Here is a 17,630-nt window from a genome sequence, read left to right on the forward strand (position 1 = left end):
TGTATATTTGTCTCCCTCACCCAGTTGTGCTCTCTCAAAAATAAATATTGAAAAAAACCAACTCTATTTATTTATTTAAGTAACCTCTACACACCCACCATGGGGCTTGAACTCACAATCCCAAGACCAAGAGTCACATGCTCCTCTGACTGAGCCAGCCACCAGGAACCTCTTTCTTTTTTTTTTTTATTTTATTTATTTTTGAGAGACAGAGATAGTGCGAGCAGGGGAGGGTCGGAGAGAGAGGGAGACACAGGATCCGAAGACAGGCTCCAGGCTCTGGGCTGTCAGCACAGAGCCTGACGTGGGCTTGAACCCATGAACTGTGAGATCATGACCTGAGCCAAAGTCGGACGCTCACCCGACTGAGCCACCCAGGCGCCCCTAGGACCCTCTTTCTTGATGAGACGCAGATCCTGCAGCTTCTGAGCCACCACCCTCCCCCTGAACCTAACAGACACCCTTGCTTTTGCCCCTTCCCCACAGGACATGCAGGTGACCGGTGTGGAGGACGACAGCCGCGCCCTGAGCATCACCATCCACAAGCCCGCGTCCAGCCCCCACTCCAAGCCCTTCCCCATCCTCCAGGCCGCCTTCGTCTTCTCGGACCACATCCGCTGCATCATCGCCAAGCAGCGCCTGGCCAAGGGCCGCATCCAGGCGCGGCGCATGAAGATGCAGAGGATAGCCGGTGAGTGTCCGGCCCTGGTGGGTGTCCTCAGAGCCCTGGGCCCTCGCTCCGACCTCTGGGGGAGGATGCTTGCGGCTTAGGAGTTACTTACGCTGTGGGGAGAGAACAGAGGATCTGCTCAGACTCTCCCGTCCCCAGGTGTGTGATTTTTCTAGAGAGTTTCCAGGGCTGCAGCGAGAAGGAGGAGACGCCTCCCCAGCCCAGCAAGAGGCCCCAAACAGACAGGCATCAGTGCAGGATGGCTGTTTACACGCCTGCACACAGGAACCTTCTAGCTTGCATGTACTAAATGCTTGGACATTCCTCTACGACCTTAGATCCTTAACCCTTAAGATCAGTAGAGTCTGTTCCGTCCATTTTACAGAAGAGTAACCGAGGCTCTGTGACTTGCCCAGAGTCACGCACGCAGCTAGTTGGCAGAACCCCAGTGCGGCACTTCCTCCTTAAAGCTCATCCCTTGCCCCCTCCCTCCAGCTCTCCTGAGGGGCAGCGCTGCTCGGCGAGGGGAGGCCACAATGACCCAGCACTAGATTCAGAAGTCGCTGTGCATTTCACAGGAACCGTGGTGAACTTGGGAGGAGGCCCCATGCCGTGTGGAGCAGGGAGGCCCGAGCTTTCTTAGAAATAGAGGCTCTGTAAGGAGGGCATTCCATTCATCAGGGCCGACGGCCGGCCGGCATTCCCCCGGGGGAGGAGGCATTCTCTCAACTCCCAAAATTATAAATAGTCTTTCTCCCCAGACACCAACGCCTTTCAGTTCAAGTACCGATGGTCGTCCTGGTGTGGTCGCTGGGACATGTTCCAGCCCACTCAGGGAGGAGGAGGGTGCTTTCTAAAGGGATCACCTAAAAATAAACCCTCGGCGGGCCAGGTTTCTGGACACCATAGAGCGGGTTATTTTCCGCGCGTGCCCCACTGACTCACACAGGCCTGCGTCCCTCGTTTTATTTCTCACTTAGCTGGAACCTGGCCTATAAAATCATTACAGAAGCATTTTGTAACGTGCAAACTGACTTAAATCACTCAGTCCTTCCTCTCAAGATTTATTTTCAGAAGGTGGTGGTTGTTGTTGTTTTTAACGTAAAGCAATTTCTCACCGCTGGCACGAAGGCTAAATATTTCATTTGAAAATTGAGAATTATGCCACGAAGTGGCTGTGCCTTAAATTGATTTTTGAAAGCCCCTCCACACCGCTCTGCCGTGGGGTTTGTTGGGGGGGGGGAAGATAGCAGTGTGGCAGGTAAGTACACTCATAATCACACACGTGTGCCCCCTGCACAAGTACGTATCTGAACTCTCAGGGCAGAACTGCCCCCCTTTGCTTTGGGGTCTAAAATTGTACCCGCGGCTCAGCCCCACTCAGGGTCTCTGGCATGCGGAAGCTGGAAATCCGAGGGGGAGACCATCCAGCATCCACTTCTGACTCCCTCGCTAGGCGCCACCGGTGTGTCCTGAGCTCTCGCGGGACCTCGGTGCCCTGCCAGTCTCCCGAGCTCAAGGCCGCCGGCCTCCTGCTTGGCGCTGCCCCGTGTGGCGTGCCTGGCAGGGGCCCCTGCCGCGCCGGCTACCACCCACCCTGCCCACAGCCCCGTCCTCCACAACCCCGGCCCCTGCGACGGGCATGAACCCCGGTGTTGTTTGAACGCAGCCCTCCTGGACCTCCCGATCCAGCCGACGACCGACGTCCTGGGGTTTAGACTTGGCTCCTCTTGCACCCAGCACCTGCCTTTCCGCTTCTATGACCAGTGCCGCCGGGGCAGCAGCGACCCCACCGTGCAGCGCTCCGTGTTCGCGTCGGTGGACAAGGTTCCAGGTAAGCCGCCCCGGCCCTGCACCGCCTCGCGGCCCCGCCCGGGGGGTGCCAGGGCCTCCCCTGCTGAGCCCGTGTGAGCGAGCCTCCCTTCCCGCCTCGGAGGCCCGTCGGCTCGCGGCACCCCCTTCTTAGAATTCGTCCAAGTAGAGCTCAAGATGAAACACAAGCCCTAGAAATAAATCTTGGCTTTCTGGTCGGTGTTCTGCCGCCCGGGCTTGGGTGTTCCAGAGATTCTCCGAGGCTCTGGAAGGACTTCTCAGAATTAAGACTAAGAGGTTTCTTGGAAATTTCTTGGAAATACTCAGATTGTTAGTAATGAGGTTGTGGGGGAGCGGCTTCCTTCTCGGTGTGGGATGGCCAGAGAGGCCGTGGGCACAGTTCCTGTTCCAACCCCGGAGAAACGGGAGCGCGGAGAGGGCTGTGCCGGGGCCTCCCGTCTGGGCGCAGGGAGCACCCCCTCCCACTTTCTCTGGAGCTCATCTCCCCAGAAAAGAGACACAGGAAAAGAAAGTTCAGCGGCCGCTTGCTTCCCCAGAAGGGCTGGGGGCCTCGCCCCTCTCTGTTCCGATGTGTCCACCTTAAATAAATCCACGTGTGCAGCCCAGTCCTCGAAAGAGAAACTCGCTCTTGATCACAGAGCTTCCTAACGTTGGCCTGGCGGTTCCTGCCAGCGGGCAGGGCTCGGAACTTGCCCTGAAATGTCGAGGAAGGTTTTCAAAGGCAGTTACTGATCGCAGAATGCCGCGATGGGGACCCGTCCAAAATCCGGGTCCTTATTTTCCCTCCACTCCATGATGGGTCCTCTATTCATTCTTTGATTTCATGAATTCCTTCTAGAAATATTTATGCTGTATGTATACAGTGTTTTAAAACGCAAACAGGACGTGATAAAATGAGAAATAAGTCAGCTTTGCCCCAGCAGTGATCACTGTTAACGGTTTCTTGTCCGTCCTTCCAGAAATGTTTGTTTCTATGCCATACATGGTTTTTTCTTGTCTGGTTTTACACGCGGGGATGTACCACCTATGGGATTCTGCACCTTGGCTTTTCTCACGTGTAATTTGGTGTGACACGTCCACGAATATTGATGAACTTCGTGCCAAGTACTCATCAGCACAAGTAACTCTTGTCTGGTCCTTTAGCAGACGACTGGACCCGAAGTGTCTTTCATAATGTTTCGTGCCGGTGCATTTGGGTCATTTCCAGTGCCATTGAACGTCCTTGGGGTGCCTTGGGGCAAGTGTGCAGATCTAGAGGGTCTGTGGGCCACACTCGCGGCAGTGGATCTGCCGGCTCGAAGGGAGGCTTTTCGCCTTCACGTACGTAAGTCCCAGCACGCGCCCTGGACGCACGTGCCGGTTCACGCTGCCGCCCGCTGCCTGTGCCCATCTTCACCCTCAGAACCAGTCTTCGTCTCTAAGACCGATGACGACACTGCCTTTGTGGTCAGCTACTTGTCACATGACGCTGTGCGTTCCAGGGTCTGGAGGCTGCTTTGTCAAAACTTGTTCCGGCTGCGGCATGTTCTGCAGAGATGGTTGCTCAGTAAACATAAATGGTGGCCTGGAGTCTAGGTGAAACGCAGATTATCTGGGTACGAAACCATTTTCCTTCCTTCCTCCCTTCCCACAGACTTGGAATTTATCATAACATTTCTATAAGCACTGCCTTGTAATGTTTTTAAATTGAGATACAGTTGCTACATCCTATTAAGAAGTCATTTCTTTAGGGTCATCTGGCTTTCCTCTTGGCAACGAAGGGGTTAAAGAGAAAACCCTGGGCCTTTGGACAAGGCAAAGTGTAAATAAATAAATGGGGCCAGACGTCACATTCTTCAGCATCTGCATAATCGTCTCTCTGTTTGCAGAATGCTTTATAGTGACTTATTACCAAGTGCTCCCACCCTGCCTGGGCTCGCAGGGAGGAGTGAGGTCATCCAGTGTGGGGGGTATGGGCCTGTCTCCTGTGGCCTGGGCCTGCCCGGTGGGAGCGCCCTGGGGTCAGGGTGTTCAATGTAGAGCCAGATGGGACTGTGGGGGGTCAGAGGTAGCTGCCGAAGCTGGCCATCCGCCCCCGCCCGTGTCTCCCCGCTGACGGCCTCCCGGAAGTGCCACGCGGCGTGGAGTGGGGACTGGGGACACTCGCAGATGTGTCCCCGCGGGCAACCGCTCTGGGCCCTTGGGTAGAGAGTCCTTGCTGCCTCCCCTGCCCTGGCCTGGGTTGGAGATGTGCCCTAACGAGCGAGTGAAATCCCTGAGCCTCAGCGTGACTCAGAGAGAGGGAGGGGCTCTCCCCACCCTGCCCCCCTCACCACCTGCTGTCTCAGTAGCCCGCCCCGCAGCCGCCCAGCATCTGGAACCATCCTTGGACCTCCCCTTCCCCGTCCCATCCCCTCCAGCCAGCTGTGTTTCCAGAAGACACCTCCTTGTCCCTGCCACTGGCCCTGTCCCCAGATCATGGAGCAGTATCCTTGGTGTTCCCGGGCACCCACCCTCATCGCTCCCCTTCGGCCAGAGGGATCTTTCTAGAACATGAATCAGGTCATATCACGCCCCTCCCTACAACCCTCTCGTGGCTTCCCACTGCACTTGGAACAAAATCCAGATCTCTCACTCTGGGCTTGTGTGGTTGTCAGGAGACGGGCCCCAGCTGGCCTCTCAGACGCAGCCACCCAGCTCCTCCCCCCTCCCCCCGGCTGCCCCAGCCCCTGCTGCTTTTCAGAGTTTGGGCCTCCGGTCCCCCTTTATACCCTTAAAAAATATATAAAGGATCCCGAAGAGCTGTAGTTGATGTAGACCTTGGGTGCTCTGGTCTGTGGCCCTCAGACTAGGGAAGGGACACAGGGGAACCGAGGCCCCAGAAGATCGGAAGTGTTCTTCTGCTTGCTTTCTGTCACCAGAGTGAAGGAGCTGTGCACCCACGTGGTAGACTGCGGGAGGGGGCACGTCAGCTGAACTTGATCACCGTCACCTTGGAGGTTTTCAGAAGCCAAGGAGCGGGGCCGGAGGGGGGCGCCGAAGCAGGGCCTCTGCTGCTCTGCACGGCTGCCCCTGGCCCAGGAGTGCACCTCTGTCCCCCCACCTTCTGTCCTCCCTTCTGGAGATGGCCTTGCCCGTGTCCCTTGCCGTAGGCCACATGGTGGCAAACCCCAGGTGGGTGTCATCCACAGTGGAGAAAATAGTTCTGGCCGCCTGCCTCTGGGCAACTGCCTGCTGGGCTGGCTCTGTCCTGCCCCATGTCCCATTCTGTCTGCCGGCCAGGTGACCGTCACAGAGCTGTCTCCCCCTTACAGTTGTAAAGGACTATATTTAATGGAAACACCCCCTCCATTGCCTTGGAAGAGATCCTTGAGCAGAGTGTAAATCCGGGCTCTCAGGTGACTAGCCACTGTGGTGTGTTTCTGTTTTTCCTGCTGGGCTCGGAGAGAAGTCACAAGTCCAGGTTATTGGCTGGCTTCATGTCCCTGGTCCTCACCCCTGCGGCAGGTTCACCTCTGCTCAGCTGTGCGAGGGCAGAGGCGCGGGTGCCCGCCTGCCCGAGGCGTTGGCATACACTTTGTCCCAGTGGGCAGGCATGACCAGACCTAGAGTCTGCCTTCAAGGGGCAGCTGTCCCCCGTTAGTGCCCTCAAGGCCTTGTCCCACCAGCCCACCGAGATATCGACTGAGCCTGCCAGGGTGGGGGCAGGGGGTCCACAAGGGCACCTCCCCACAAACACCACAAGTGGATCCCTGCCCCTGGAGCGGAAGCTGTTCCTGGCAGTGCCCCTGAGTGGGGGGTGGGGGGCAGCGGCCTCCAGTCACAGGGCCAGCACTCTGGCCTACGAGGGCGGCAGTGGCCCCCATGCCCAGCTCCTGGCCTGGAGGCTGCTCACAGGTGTTCGCCTGTTCCCAGTTCTTATCCAGACCAAAGGTCTCCACAGCCCAGCGGGCTCTGGGATGTGAGCCCTTAGGCGGGTCGATCCCCCCCTGGCCTTCACGGATGGGGGCTGAGTGACGGGACCACAGAAAGTGACCCCTTCCCACCTTATGAATTACCAGCGACTCCCCAGCGGCCTTTCAGCTCTGGGGACAGAGATGGAATGTCTCTTTCACTCTTCTCCACCCTACTTCAAACCTTCCAGAGTCTCTAGCCCCCCGCCCCCGGCCTTGGCCGTTGTCCTGCACAGCTGGCCCCTGCCCCTTCCCACTCTTGGCTCCTCTCTCACCTCCCACCTCGGCTCCCCCTGTAGATAACACAACCCCGAATGTCAGCGGTCCTAGGCTTTCTGCCTGCCCCTCCCAAGGGCCAGGTGGGTCCCATTCAGGGCCTCTCTCCTCTGGCTGACCCCCTGCATGGCTGGTTCCTTCCCAGGACTCGGGGCTCTGATCAGATACCTGCTCAGGGGCCTCCCCTGAGGGCCCCAATTCCCGCTAACCCCAGGCCCTCTCTGTGGGGCAGCTGGTTTTCTATAATTGAGGTGACATCCAGATAACATAAAAGAAAGCCTAGGATTTAGTGGCATTTAGTACATTTGTGGTCTTGTGTCACACCACATCTGCTGGCTCCACAGCACTTTGATCACCCCGCAAAGCCACGGCCGTTCTGGGCACGCACGCACCGTCTGCCCCTCCCGAGCCCCTGGCCACCCCCACTCTGCTTCCTGTCTCTCTGGGCTGCTCCATTCTGGACGTCCTCACACATCATACGGTGTGTCGCCCTCTTTCCCTGAGCGTGGTGTTCACGCGGAGGACCCTCCCCGCGTGTTAGAGCGTGTGGACGGACCACACTGTGTGCGTCCCTTCGCGCACCGTCGGCGGCCGTGTGGCTGGTTTCCACCTCCCGGCACGTGTGTGCAGTGCAGAACGTCGGAACAGAACGCTTTCCCATGGCCCTCTGAGCCTGTCCCACCAGCTGGAGTTGACCCATCTGTGTTCCCGGCCGTGTCACCTGCCCCGCGCTCGCTTGGAAGGCTCCGGGGGCCCCTTCGTCTTGCCCTCCACCGCCGATGCGTAGCAAGCAGGTGCCCGCTGACTGTCGGACGCGGGCGAGGACACAGGTTGATGGATGGCTTGTTCAGTGGCTTATCTTCCCGGCTGACTGTGAACCGCGGCAGGGGCGGGGCCGTCCTGCTCCCGGCCCTGGCACCAGCACCCGGGCGGCAGCAGCGGCTCAGGACGCCGCCCGGAGGGTCAGACTGCATCCCGCCAGGGCTGAACTCTAAGCTCAGCCTTCCTCTCATCTCGTCCCGACTCGGCGTCCCTCCCGGGCTCAGGCCACCATCTGTCTCTGGGCAAACACTGAAGTCCCCGGGCACGGGGAGTGCTGCACTTTCCGCAGTGTTATCTTTATGAAAGGCAAACAGACCGGCCCTGTCAGTCGCTGACCCAGAACACTTAATAGTTCCGAGGAAAGGCCGCGCCGGGCCGGGCCAGCCCCTGGCGGCTGAGCAGCCGAGGGAGAGCGTGGAGATCACAGCGCAGGCTGAGCCAGCCGCCCTGACCGCGGTGCCTCGGACTGACAGCCAAAAAAAAAAAAAATCAATGTTTAATTCATAGACCTCAGTCCTGCCTCCTCTCCCGGGAGAACGTACTAGGTGCTAATGTCATCTCGTGACAGTGTTTCCCAGAAACCAGCTTTTTTAGGCCTGTTATTTTCTTGTTTCCGATTAGAAAACTGGAGCCAGTTCCCTCCTCCCAGCTCCCCAAGGCAAGAGCAGTGCCCTTTCTGGAGTCACCCAGGAAGGAGAGCCTCCCGGCCCTTTCCTCTAGTCTCCGCAGCCGCCTGCTAATCCCTCCCGAGCCCCTGGGTCAGTGACTTCCAGACACTTCTCTCTGACCCTGACACCTTTTTTTTTTAAGCAAACTATATTGAGCTTCTAATAAGCCCTTCATGTAGCATTCTCATCTGATCTGTGCAACAACCCTCAGAAGTGAGGTTTGACCATTTTCCTTTCCTGCACATGAGAAACAGCATGCTCAAGGTCACAGCTGGTGCCCCTCACCCCAGTGAGTCCAGGAACTCAGGTCTGCCTGGGTCAGACCCTGAGCCCCCACCGCTGTGCCTCTTCGTTCCTGACCCAGAGTGGATGCCTCTGAACTGACGTCTCCTTTTCTGCTTTTATTTTTTTTTTTTAGTTTTTTAAAATGTTTTTTTCTTTTTGAGATTGAGACAGAGCATGAGTAGGGGAGGAATAGAGAGAGAGAGGGAGACACAGAATCCGAAGCAGGCCCCAGGCTCTGAGCTGTCAGCGCAGAGCCAGATGCAGGGCTTGAACCCACGAACTGTGAGATCATGACCTGGGCTGAAGTCGGATGCTTAACGGACTGAGCCACCCAGGTGCCCCTCCTTTTCTGCTTTTAGAAGTAGAGACCCACCCACAGCCCCCTGAAGCCTCACTAGTGTCAGGCAAAACCAGGTTATGGGCTCCAGCTCTGGGTGTTTTTAAGTTTAAGAGAGCGTGTGAGTGAGGGAGGGGCAGCCAGAGAGGGAGACAGAATCCCAAGCAGGTGCCACGCTGCCAGTTGCCGAGCTCGACGCCAGACTCAAACCCGCAAACCGGGACATGACCTGAGCCAATACCAAGCATTGGACGCTTAACCAAATGAGCCGCCTGGGCACCTGCTTTGGGTGTTTGGAACAGAAAGCATCATCTGTTTCTGGGAGCATGGGATGGAGTTTGCCCAGAAGAATTAACTGTGCCCAGCGCTCTGTACGTATTAACTCTGTGCTCCGGACAGTGCTGGGAGCTGGTGTGGCTTGCCCTTGCACTTGGTCCAAGTCTTCAATCAAGGCTGCAGGGCTCACGCAGGGCAGGCTGAGAGCCCTACCTCCACTGCCTGCTTCTAAATCCCACTTGCCTCCAGCCTGGCATCGGACATGCCAAGCAGCTTCCTCTGATGGCTCTGCCACCTGTCCCTGATAGTCAGAGGTCGGTGAGACAGACCCCGTTAGGGAGCTACGGGCGGCCCTGGCCTAGACTGAGTGTTCCCCGTGCCCGCCTCCTAAACACCATGCCCACACACCCCAAGCCCCGTCTTGCATCAGGGGTAAACCTGCAAAGCAGCCCTCTGGAAAAATACCCCCCTCCCCCGCTCCTTGCAGCCACCACTTCCAAACTGAGTAGAGCTCTGGGGCCATGTAGAGACCAGGGTCTAGATTTTTCCCAGTCCATCAAGAGCAAAAGGCAGAATCAAGACTTAAAAATGTTGCCTGTGGGGGCACCTGGGTGGCTCAGCTCATTAAGCATCCGACATCGGCTCGGGTCATGATCTCGCAGTTCATGGGTTTGAGCCCCACATCGGGCTCTGTGCTGACAGCTCAGAGCCTGGCGCCCCGATTTTGTGTGTGTCTCTCTCTCTCTGCTCCTCCCCCACTCCTGCTCTGTCGCTCTCTCTCAAAATTAAATAAACATTAAAAAAAATTTTTTTTAATTGTCGCCTGTGCAGAAGCAGGATTCAAGCTCTCCTCAAAGCTCTCTGGGAGGGCAGCCTTGCGCAGTTGGGCCAGAGGTGTGGGGATCAGGTCCCGCTCAGACACCGTCCCCAAGCTGAGTCTGAGGCTCCCGGCTCTCTCCGCCAGGAGCCCCCGGAGCAGCCTCGACGAGGGAGTGTGAGCACAGTGTCCAGGGCCCCCCTCACCTGGAACGTGCCCCCAGATGTGCTTTCCCGGGACAGGCACTGGCACTCGGTGTCAGAGGAGCCCTCTTGCAAAACGTGGCCCAGCAGGCAGAGCCGGCCTCCAGGCCCTGGAGGTGCCTCTCCGGGGGTGGACACAGGAGGAAAGAGTTCCAAAGAACTGAGTGTTGCCTCACTTTTCAGGGTCATTACCCACCTCCAACTGTCAGAGCGGCTGTGTGCCCGGGAGGCTTGTGCAGCCTGCCGCCCGTCACAGAGCAGGCTGCCCAGGCAGGAGGCCGTGGGAAGAGACCCAGCCCCGGCTTCCCTCTGCCCTACGACTTGTGTAGGTCCTGCCGGGCCCCCGAGGGGCAGCCTCACTGACGGCAGGGAACGGGCAGGCATGTGTCAGAGCCAGTGGCCCAGCCGCGTGCCAATGTGCACGCCGGCCTACGCCTGTACCCGCCCAGAGGATCCAGCCCCTGCCAGTTCTTTGTTTTGTCAAACTTCCTAGGATATGCCAAGCATTTAGTGCAAGGCGGTTGGAAAAGGTGGAAAAGGACCAAGAAGAGACAGGATGCACTACACCTCTCCCCGCTGAGGTGTCCATGAAACGCACCCAGTGTGCCTGCCTGTCGTTCTTTCCGTTTGTCCGTCACGGGTTTCTGGTCTCAGCAGCAGCGTTTGCCCAGGTGACAGTCAGCAGAAGGTGGCTTAGCCCGGCTCTGGAGCAGAGAGCCTGTGGGCGTGGTTCAGGCTCCGCCTTCTCCTCATTGCGTGGCCTGGGGCCGGCGAGTTCTCCCTGCACTGAACTGTATGCTTCACGTAGTTCAGATGGTACATTTTGTGGTATGTGTGTTTTACCACAGTGAAAAAGGAGGGGAGGCGGGGATGACAATGTGACCCACCTCTTTAGGCGGTTGTGAGCACGAAAGGAGTTAATTCACATAAGTGCCCAGAATGATGCCTCATGCGTGTGCAGGGGGCAGTGAAGGGCAGGCGCTCAGTTTTTTTATTGTCATTGTTATTAGTCAGGGTTGACCCTTGAGACCCCAAATCATAGGTTCCCTTTCTACGTATTACATCAGTTTGCACCATTAATTGCCCAGCAGCTCCCTGCACGGCCCCTCACAACGGCACCCCACAGTTGTGCAGATTTGCTCCCTTAGGCTTCTCATCAGGTGCTGATAAAACATGGAGGCACAGTTTGCCTCCTGCCGAAGGGCCAAGAGGATCCTGGTTCTGGACATGCCCAAGGCCCCAAAGCTCCGACAGCAGAGCCAGGGCCTGGGAAGAGCAGAGATGTGTGCCCCGCACCCCAGCCCCGCAAACGCCCACTCCCCCACCGCGGTACTGACGGCCGTCACCTAGTTCTCGCTGATCCTCACAACTGCCCCCGGAGGGGCTGCCGTTGGTAACTCTGTGGACCCCGAAACCTGAGCACGGGAGGGTGAGCCCCTGGCCTGCGCCGTGAGCCCACGCCGTGACCCTGTGCCGTAAACCCACGCCGTGAGCCCGCGCCGTGACCCTCTGCCATGAGCCCATGCCGTGAGCCCGCGCCGTGACCCTGTGCCATGAGCCCGTGCCGTGACCCTGTGCCGTAAACCCACACCGTGAGCCCGCGCCGTGACCCTCTGCCATGAGCCCATGCCGTGAGCCCGCACCGTGACCCTGTGCCGTAAACCCACACCATGAGCCCGCGCCGTGACCCTGTGCCATGAGCCCGCGCCGTGACCCTGTGCCTTCGGTCCTGAAGACTATACAGGGCCAAATGCCTGGGAATCAGCTGTGCTTTGGGAGTCTAGAGCATTTGCTGTATCCCATTCCGGGAGCACGGAAACCAGTAGGCAACAGAACTATGTTCTGTGAGTGCAGGTGCCCGCGTCCAAAGAAGAGTCCATAACATCACGTGAAGAAACTTTATGGGCCTCTTGCTTCTCTGGATGTTTATCTTTTGCCTCTGAGTCATTTGTTTTACCACCGGCAAGTTCTCTTTAGCAGACAAGTGATAGCAAATGACAAGGATCAAAGGCTCATGTGTGGGGTAAAACCCAGAAATGGAGAAGACCCCGGCCCTTGATTTTATCTGCGAATTGGAAAAATACCAGCCTGACTTGATGTTTGCCTTAAAATGCCTCTGACTAGCCTAGGGAACCCCCGGGTCCCCCTGGAACTGGGTTTGAGAACCACTCTACCACTTCCCAAGAACCAGTCACAGTGTCTGCCTTGGGACCCAAGGGCATGTGGTGACAGCTAAGTGGCATCCCTGAGTGTGCAGACGGCTAGAAAGAGAGTTGTTGATGCACGGGGACCCTCCTCAGAGTGTGAGGACCCAGAACAGAAGACAGGCATGGGACAGTCATAGTGCTGAGTATTCATGGGGAGGAGGGAGTCATCTGGTCCTGCACATGTCCCTTTCCTCTCTGCCCGTTCCTTTACAGCCTTCAGGTAGGGGACCGCCAGGGAGAGAAGGGAAAGGGGGACAGATGAAGAAAGATCTGGCTTTTTTTTTTTTTTTGAAAAAAAATGTTAATGTTTATTTATTTTGGAGGGAGCATGAGTGCAGGGAGAGAAGGAGACAGAATCTGAAGCAGGCTCCAGGCTCTGAGCTGTCAGCACAGAGCCCAACACGGGGCTCAAACCCCTGGACTGTGCGTTCATGACCTGAGCCAAAGTCAGACACTCAATTGACTGAGCCACTCAGGTGCCCCCTTCTTTTAACTTAAAAAAATTTTTTTAATGTTTTTTATTTATTTTTGAGAGACAGAGAGAGACAGTGTGAGCAGGGGAGAGTCAGAGAGAGAGGGAGATACAGAATCAGAAGCAGGCTCCAAGCTCTGAGCTAGCTGTCAGCACAGCGCCTGATGTGGGGCTCAAACCCACAAACCGTGAGATCATGACCTGAGCCGAAGCCGGACGCTTAACCGACTGAGCCATCCAGGCGCCCCTTAACTTAAAATTTTTTATGAGTTTATCTTGAGAGAGAGGGAGAGCGTGCTGAGCAGGGGAGGGGCAGAGAGAGAGGGAGAGAGATTCCCAAGCAGGCTCTGAACTTTTGGCGCGGAGCCCAACTCGGGGCTCAAACTCATGACCCGAGCCGAAACCAAGAGTAAGACACTTAACTGACTGAGACTTGGTGTTCTTTAAAGGAACTTTAAAAATACCAAGGAAATTACACAACCGATACAAGAGGGTCACGAGAGGGAGGATGCACTTAGCAAGTGTTCGCTGAGGTCTCTTAAGAGTCAAATAAATGCCATGCCAAGCACATGGAGAGGACTGGACAGGGGAGGCGGACATACAGACAGGTTGTGCAGAGCAAAGAGGGAGCTGGGCAGGGGTAGGGCAGTGAGGGGGAGACAGGCTAGAGAGCCCACTGGGGTCGGGGCGACTGAGGGCCTTCGGCCTGCTGGGAGTTTGGAATTTTACCCTGGAAGCCGTAGGAAGCCCTTGGAGGTGCCAAGGCCGAGGAGTGAGGAGGCAGGGGACTTGGGTTCTGCTCTGCTGGAGTCAGGAAAGGCAGAGAAGGGGGTGGGCAGAAGAGAGACCTGAGGTGCTCTGGGCCCTTCCAGTGACCCCCCCCCCCGCCCCCACGCCATAGGTGGTACTCTGCCCTTGGGAGGGGTGGGAAACAGTCTCTCCGCAGCCCACTTGTTTCCTCGGCCTGGTGCACATCCTTCTGTCTCTCTGTCTCTCTGTGTATTTACGTCCTGTGCTGGTGCCGGCCTCCTGCGTTGCCTTTTCATTTCTTCACCTAAATGAACTGTGAGCTCCTTTCACTCGACGCTGTGTCTTGGACTTTTCTTCCCTGCTGGTTCATAAGAGAGCCCGCTTTGGTTTTTATTTCTGCAGAGCAATCCATCGTGCGGGCAAACCACTGTTTATTTAGCCAGGCCCCCACTGATGGGTGTTTAGGTTGTGGTCAGTCTGGTGTCCTTGACAAAGAATGCGCGTCTCTGCACACCCTTGCGCAAGGATTTCCCTGGAGTAAGTAGCCGTGAAGCAAGGCCAGAAATATCTAGGACTGTGGCCCTAACAGGACTTGGTGACCAAAGAAGTATGTGGGTGGAGGGAGGGGGAGACCCCGGGCTAGCTTAGGGCGAAACGTCAGGGACTCTCCCTTTCTCTCTGAACCCTCTCCATGCATGTAGCCAGCGAGGGCGTCTCGGTGATCCCCGCTTCTGCCCCAGCAAAATCCTCACTGCTTGTGCTTAGCGTCCTGCCCAGGAGGCCTTCAGGAGCTGTGAGGAGTGGAAAGGTTCCCAGGAGCCAGCGGGGGGGGCCCCCAGGGCTCCCCGGCCCACCGCTTGGCATGATGGGACCCCCCCCACCCCCCGTAGGTCTTCCCCTGACCTCCTGGCTTCTCCGCTGAGCTGAGGACTTTCTTCCATTCTACCCTGTCTCTAACCAGCGTCCTGTAACTCAATACAGCTTCCTTTATTTGCAGCTGGCCGGCCAGGGCATTTCATACACATGTGCTTTTCTCCAGAAACATGTACAGAGTAGTGTTTGTCCAACGGCTCAGATTCCCAGAGGGCCAAAAGCCAGTATTCTCCCAGTGTGGCCCGAGCAGCTGTCTGTGACGCCTCTTCACACTTCAGCAGCCCGCTCCTTAAGCCCCAGAGTCACAGAAGACACCCCGAAGCCCATCCAGGCAGGGCTGATGAATCCTCTTCCTTCGTCTCCAGGGCTGCCTGCTGTGAACTCAGGTCCCCAAAATCCCATGATTCAGGCAGTAGGCGCTTTGGCTGTGTGAAATACTCATTTTGGGCTATGATCTGCAGTGCCTCCTCTGAAAATACTTGCAAGTTTGGTAGAAGTTCAGGTGCATGCCCTGTGTGGCATACTTGTAGCCTCACGGACTTTTTTTTAAGGCTCCAGGATGAAAGTCCCGTTTCTCGAATGCTTGCCAAGCACTAGACTAGTCGCTTTACATAAAATAAGGAGAGAAACGTGCACAACCTGTCAGGTCACTGATCCCCCTTTTGCCGCCAGGGACAAGCAAGACCCCAATGCAGAAGCGCCCTCCCCAGTCCCCGAGAGACTGAGCCTGGTTTCAAAGGTCTGTTCTCTGTAACACTTCTACCTGCTTCCTGAGAAAAAGGTTAGCTCCTGGTCGGTGTTCTTTCCTTTCTCGCTAAGTTGACTCGAAGGTCCTTTGTTGGCTCCTCCTGAATCCTCGGGTCAGTCCTCCAGCAGGAAGAGTCCGTGCTGATGGAAGGAGCCTCCCGCCCTTTCCCTTCGTATCCTGGAGAACGTTCTCAAATAGTTGACATTTATAACGGCTTAGGCATTCTGGAAAAATTCTTAAAGGATAAAAAAAGAAAGAAAGAAACGGATTTCCAGCCTGATGCCCAAGGAAAACGTCCAGCAGCTCTCAGAGCAGCCTTGCGTTGTCCTGAAACAGTGCCCGGGGCCTCGTGGAGGCACGGCCTGCTCGTTGTCCCCTCTCTGACCTCTTCACTCCACCCTAGCAGAGAGCAGATACAGAAAACACCCCGCACCGACTTCGGTCCCCACTGGGTCAGCAGGCGGGCCCCCTCGGGACACCCACAGCCTCGAGCAGCTTAAAAGCTACCATTCCTAAGCCTGGGGCTGCACAGCGGGTCAGCAGCTCCGGCGTCCATCCTGCCTCCGCCTGACCCCAGCCCCTGCCCCTGCCAGGCTCCCTCTCTTCCATGTCCTTATTTTTACTTTTACTCCCTATCCTGTGTCATCACTGATGGGGCTTAGAGGCCTGCCGGAAGGATCAGGATCCCATAATCAGCACGGCCGTCGGATAATTCTAAGTCACCGGCCTCTAATTCACAAACAGCTAGAAGCCCAAAACCACACTTTGCAAGTGTGTCCTGTGTCTGGCACTCAGCCTTTTTTCAGCAAACCTCTCGGTCGACTGGCTCCTGACCCCGCTTTGTCCGCCATGGTGTAAGCGCATCCCTGAGCCTTGGTCGGGACCCCATCACTAGCAGGGCCCAGCAGTGCCTTCCCGAAGGAGCAGAGAGGCCGAGTGCACTGTGTGAGGTCGGGGGCGTCCCTCCGGCCTCAGGTGGGCGAGTGGCCTCATTGTGCTGCTGCCAGAGGCAGTGGGGCCTGCCCAGCTTGGCAGGGCCTCTGGGTCAGCCCGTGGCTCCTGCGGGCAGGGGCACCTGTCCCTTGACGGCCCCCCTGCCTCCACGGCTTCTGTGAGATGGCCGGCTGGGTGGGCAGGGAGTCAGCAGAGAGGCCCATGGGACCTGCCCTCGTGGCCCCCTGGGGGGAGAAGCATGGGGTCCCAGCCCTGGCTGTATATTTCTAGAATCTCCTTGAGAGCATTTGAAAAGCTGCGGTGTCCACAGTGCAGCCCCGTAAAAGCGAGGAGAGGGTCACTGGTGTCTTGTGAAGCTCGCTGACTCGTTCTGAAAGCCGTCTGGTCTTGAGAACGCCATTAGCGACGCAGCGGTCTCACCGACTTTCTCACAGGTAGCTTTTCCACAGAGTCTGGGTGACCACTTGGGTGAAATGCCGTGGCCTCATCGTATTTCTTCAGTCCGCACATCTTCACGCTCTTACCCATTGGCCTGTGCAGCAGGGGGCCCAGCGCGACCGAGGTCCCTTCTCCGTCCATCTGCTGCACCCCCGTGACCAGCTGCGGCGACTAGTGCAGGGATGGATTGGCAGCCTGGAGAGCTGGGGTGGCACTCAGACTGGCCCTCCCCACCATCAGAGCAGCTGCTCCTTAGCGGGTGTGAGGTGCCGGTGCATTCAGAGTTTGGGAACAGATGGATCCGGTGCCCTGGGCCCAGTTTCATGAGAGGCCGGTGCTCATCACACCTCCAGGACCCCGATCACGTTCTGCCAAGAACTGGGGAGTCTGCCTTCCGGGAGTCCGTGGCGTCCTAGGGAAGAAGACGCCTAACGCACGATGGCTACGTAGTCTGATCCTCGAAGTGAGGGTGTGGGAGCCCCCCCGGGCCCCCAGCCCAGCCAGAGTTGGAAGGCAAGGAGGGTTCTGGAAGGAGGTCTTGACTTGACGGACAGGCCAGGTTAAACGTGGGGCGTCCTGGGCAGACAGAAGGCCGTGGGCTGTGAAAACCAGGGTATACAGGTGGGCCCGCAGGTGTGGGGCAGGAGATGAGGCCACGTGGGAATGACCTCCATCTCGGTCTCCATCAGAGCGGCCACGGGGGCTGCTGGTGGGCTTCACGTTGGGGAGGGAGGGCGCTGGTGCCCAAGGCTGCCCTCTGAACTGCCCGGGACACCCAGAGCCCTGGGAGCAGGAAGACCAGTCATTCACGGGATCAGCCCGGGCTGGGCTGCCCATGGGATCTGATGACCTGTACTTCTCTGGAAAGAAGCAGCCGCTGAAAACAAGCTCTCACAGAGAGCAGGGGGAGAGCCGCGCTCATCCCCTCCAGGGCCAGAGCTCACCCAGCCTGTGTGAACCTGGGAACTGTGGTCAGGACCCAGGCCCTCCCACCACTGAACCCATCTCCCAGGCTGGCCTTAGCTCACTTTTCTTAAAGGGCCAGGCAGTCAGTATTTTAGGCTTTGCT

The 17,630-nt window shown here is 57.3% G+C and overlaps 1 protein-coding gene across 3 annotated transcripts in view; it reads left to right on the top strand.

The window, feature by feature from the left end:
* The window catches only part of CLEC16A (C-type lectin domain containing 16A), a 187,364-nt gene that overhangs the window by 139,980 nt on the left and 29,754 nt on the right, over positions 1 to 17,630 (top strand). For all 3 annotated transcript variants that reach the window (XM_029950046.1, XM_029950045.1, XM_029950047.1), the window contains 2 exons: positions 487 to 691; positions 2,340 to 2,504. In XM_029950046.1, the coding sequence (XP_029805906.1) occupies positions 487 to 691; positions 2,340 to 2,504 (370 nt within the window). The remainder of the gene's footprint in view (positions 1 to 486; positions 692 to 2,339; positions 2,505 to 17,630) is intronic.

This window comes from Suricata suricatta, chromosome 8, assembly GCF_006229205.1.
Source record: "Suricata suricatta isolate VVHF042 chromosome 8, meerkat_22Aug2017_6uvM2_HiC, whole genome shotgun sequence".
Lineage (NCBI taxonomy): Eukaryota > Metazoa > Chordata > Mammalia > Carnivora > Herpestidae > Suricata > Suricata suricatta.